At 57.3% G+C, this 2,077-nt stretch overlaps 1 protein-coding gene across 1 annotated transcript in view; it reads left to right on the forward strand.

The window, feature by feature from the left end:
• Nucleotides 1-746: 746 nt before the first annotated feature.
• Nucleotides 747-2,077, forward strand: part of LOC103919907 (dentin matrix acidic phosphoprotein 1-like) — a 2,422-nt gene continuing 1,091 nt past the window's right edge. The window contains exons 1-3 of the mRNA XM_009327499.1: nt 747-800; nt 1,411-1,665; nt 1,825-1,970. Coding sequence (XP_009325774.1) covers nt 747-800; nt 1,411-1,665; nt 1,825-1,970 — 455 coding nt within the window. The remainder of the gene's footprint in view (nt 801-1,410; nt 1,666-1,824; nt 1,971-2,077) is intronic.

Consider the following 2,077-nt stretch of genomic DNA (forward strand, 5'->3'; position numbering starts at 1 on the left):
GATGTAGGTGTTTCTTTGTAAGGGAAGAAACCAGGAGTGTTGCTCTTTGCTCCAGTGTGTTTTGGGTGCAGGGTGATGTGCAGTGTGGTTAGCGTGCCCTGTGGGGATGCGGTGCTGGGCTGCTTACGGGACTTGGAAAATGAGAGCAGAGCTGGAGGAAAGCCCCCCCGCTGCTTCACCTGCCTGTGCAGGCAGCAGTGCCAGTGGAATGCCAGACTGATCCAGCGGCCACTAGGGCTGCAGCTGTCCGTGGGGTTATTTTACTGGGGTGCTCCACTTTGGGGCGGTGCGAGGTTTTACAGGGCTGTAGGGACCATGCCAGGTGGGAGGCGCAGCTCTGCAGCCCGTGGTCTCACGGTGCTGCCCATCTGCATTGCTGGCTCTCGTCACGGCCACTGAGCTTGGCTGGGTGGTGGGTGACATTACCGTGGGAACAGAGAATTCAGAGGAGGTTTCCCACTCTTTAACGATGCTTAGACAAAAAATCTGCAAGAACATGGTCAAGTATTTCAAATCCCAAACTAAAGGGAAGTTCCTGCACAGGAGATGCCAGGAGGTGGCACAAGGACAAATTCCTCGGCTTGTTTGGTGGTATGCCAGGCTGAGCACCATGTGCCAGGACAGCAAGGCTTTATCAGTTGGAAGGGCTTTGTGGGGCCAAGTTACAGCCAGGGGCACATGCAAATGCTTTGCTCTAGTGTGCAAATACTTCGCTCCCTGTTGCAGCTGCAGGGACCACAACCAACATGAGGGCTGCCTTCCTGGTGCTGCTCCTCTGGGCCGTAGCCTGCACTCACCCTGTAAGTACCCATGGGACAGGTACTCAAACCCCAAACCCCGGTGGTTTCACCCAGCCAAGGCACACCAATCACTGATCAGATGTCTCCTGGGTATGTTTAGGTGCCCAGCCGTGAGCCTGCCCGCCCCCGCCGCAGCGCCCAACAGGAGGTAAGCCGGGGGGTGCCCACCGCTCGCGGAGCAAGTCTGGGATGGGGTGCCAGCCCCGGGCAGGCGTCCTTGGACCAGGCACCTGGGGGAAGAGCTGTCACTTCTGCGGGTCTTTGAGCTTTGCCCGTCTCCTCAGTCTTTTCAAGTTGGGTTGGTTTCACCTCATTTCGCGTTGCCTCCCTGTGCACGTTCCCAGTTCACCTGATGCATTCTGCTGTGTTGGTCCTGAAAAAGGAGTTTCTGTGCCCTGAACCATCACGGTTTAGGCTTTTCTGGGTTGCCCTTTTGTCGGTGGCTACTTTTTTTTGCATCAGCAGAAACAATTGAAGGGCTGAGGTGCGAGCAGTGAAAAAGGCTTGACCACTTGCATGGCTTAAGAGTGATACATCATCCCGCAGCAGTAGCAGTAAACGTGCAGTGGTGTTTAATAAACCAAAGCACCATGTCATGTTTTGCCCCCAGGACACAGCAAGCGAAAATTACATCAACAAGCTGGGCAACCTCCCGGGTGGTGGAGATGGCAGACATCCTCCTGCCGGTGTGGAGAGGGGGGACAATGCCCTTGCTGGGGAGCTGGCGGGTGGGAACGCCGTGGGCGAGGAGCTGGGTGAGCACGGTGGCCGAGACAAGGAAGGCAGAGCTGGGGAGGCTCAGCACCTGAACCGGGTGGACCACGAGGACACAAATGCCCGGAATGGGAACAGCCTTGGTTTCCTGGTGAGTGAGTGGAGAGGGGTGTTTTGCTCTGCCAGGGAAGTGCACTTAGCCCCAAATCTGGTGTCAGTCAGGGTAGCGCTTGGCCTGTGCAGCGAGCAGTGCCGATAGCGCCTGTGATCTGCAAGCCTTTGCATTCGTCTCCATTTGTCACCTCCATAGGAGGAGGATGCACGCAATGCTGATGACGGTGACAACGGAGAGCGCTACGGCACTGGAGTCAATGGGCTTCCCTCCCGCGCTGGTGGGCTCCTGGATGAGGAGGACGACAGTGGGGATGACACCTTCGACAAGAATGGGGAAGAGGAGCGGGGTGAAAGTCCTACTTACATGACTGGTGCCGACAGGGCAGGCGAACATGGCCATGATGTTGGCCGTGGGGATGCCGGGGCTGGCAGGGGACAGGGTGACAGCA

The sequence above is a fragment of the Pygoscelis adeliae genome, unplaced genomic scaffold (assembly GCF_000699105.1).
Source record: "Pygoscelis adeliae isolate BGI_AS28 unplaced genomic scaffold, ASM69910v1 Scaffold157, whole genome shotgun sequence".
Taxonomy (NCBI): Eukaryota; Metazoa; Chordata; class Aves; order Sphenisciformes; family Spheniscidae; genus Pygoscelis; species Pygoscelis adeliae.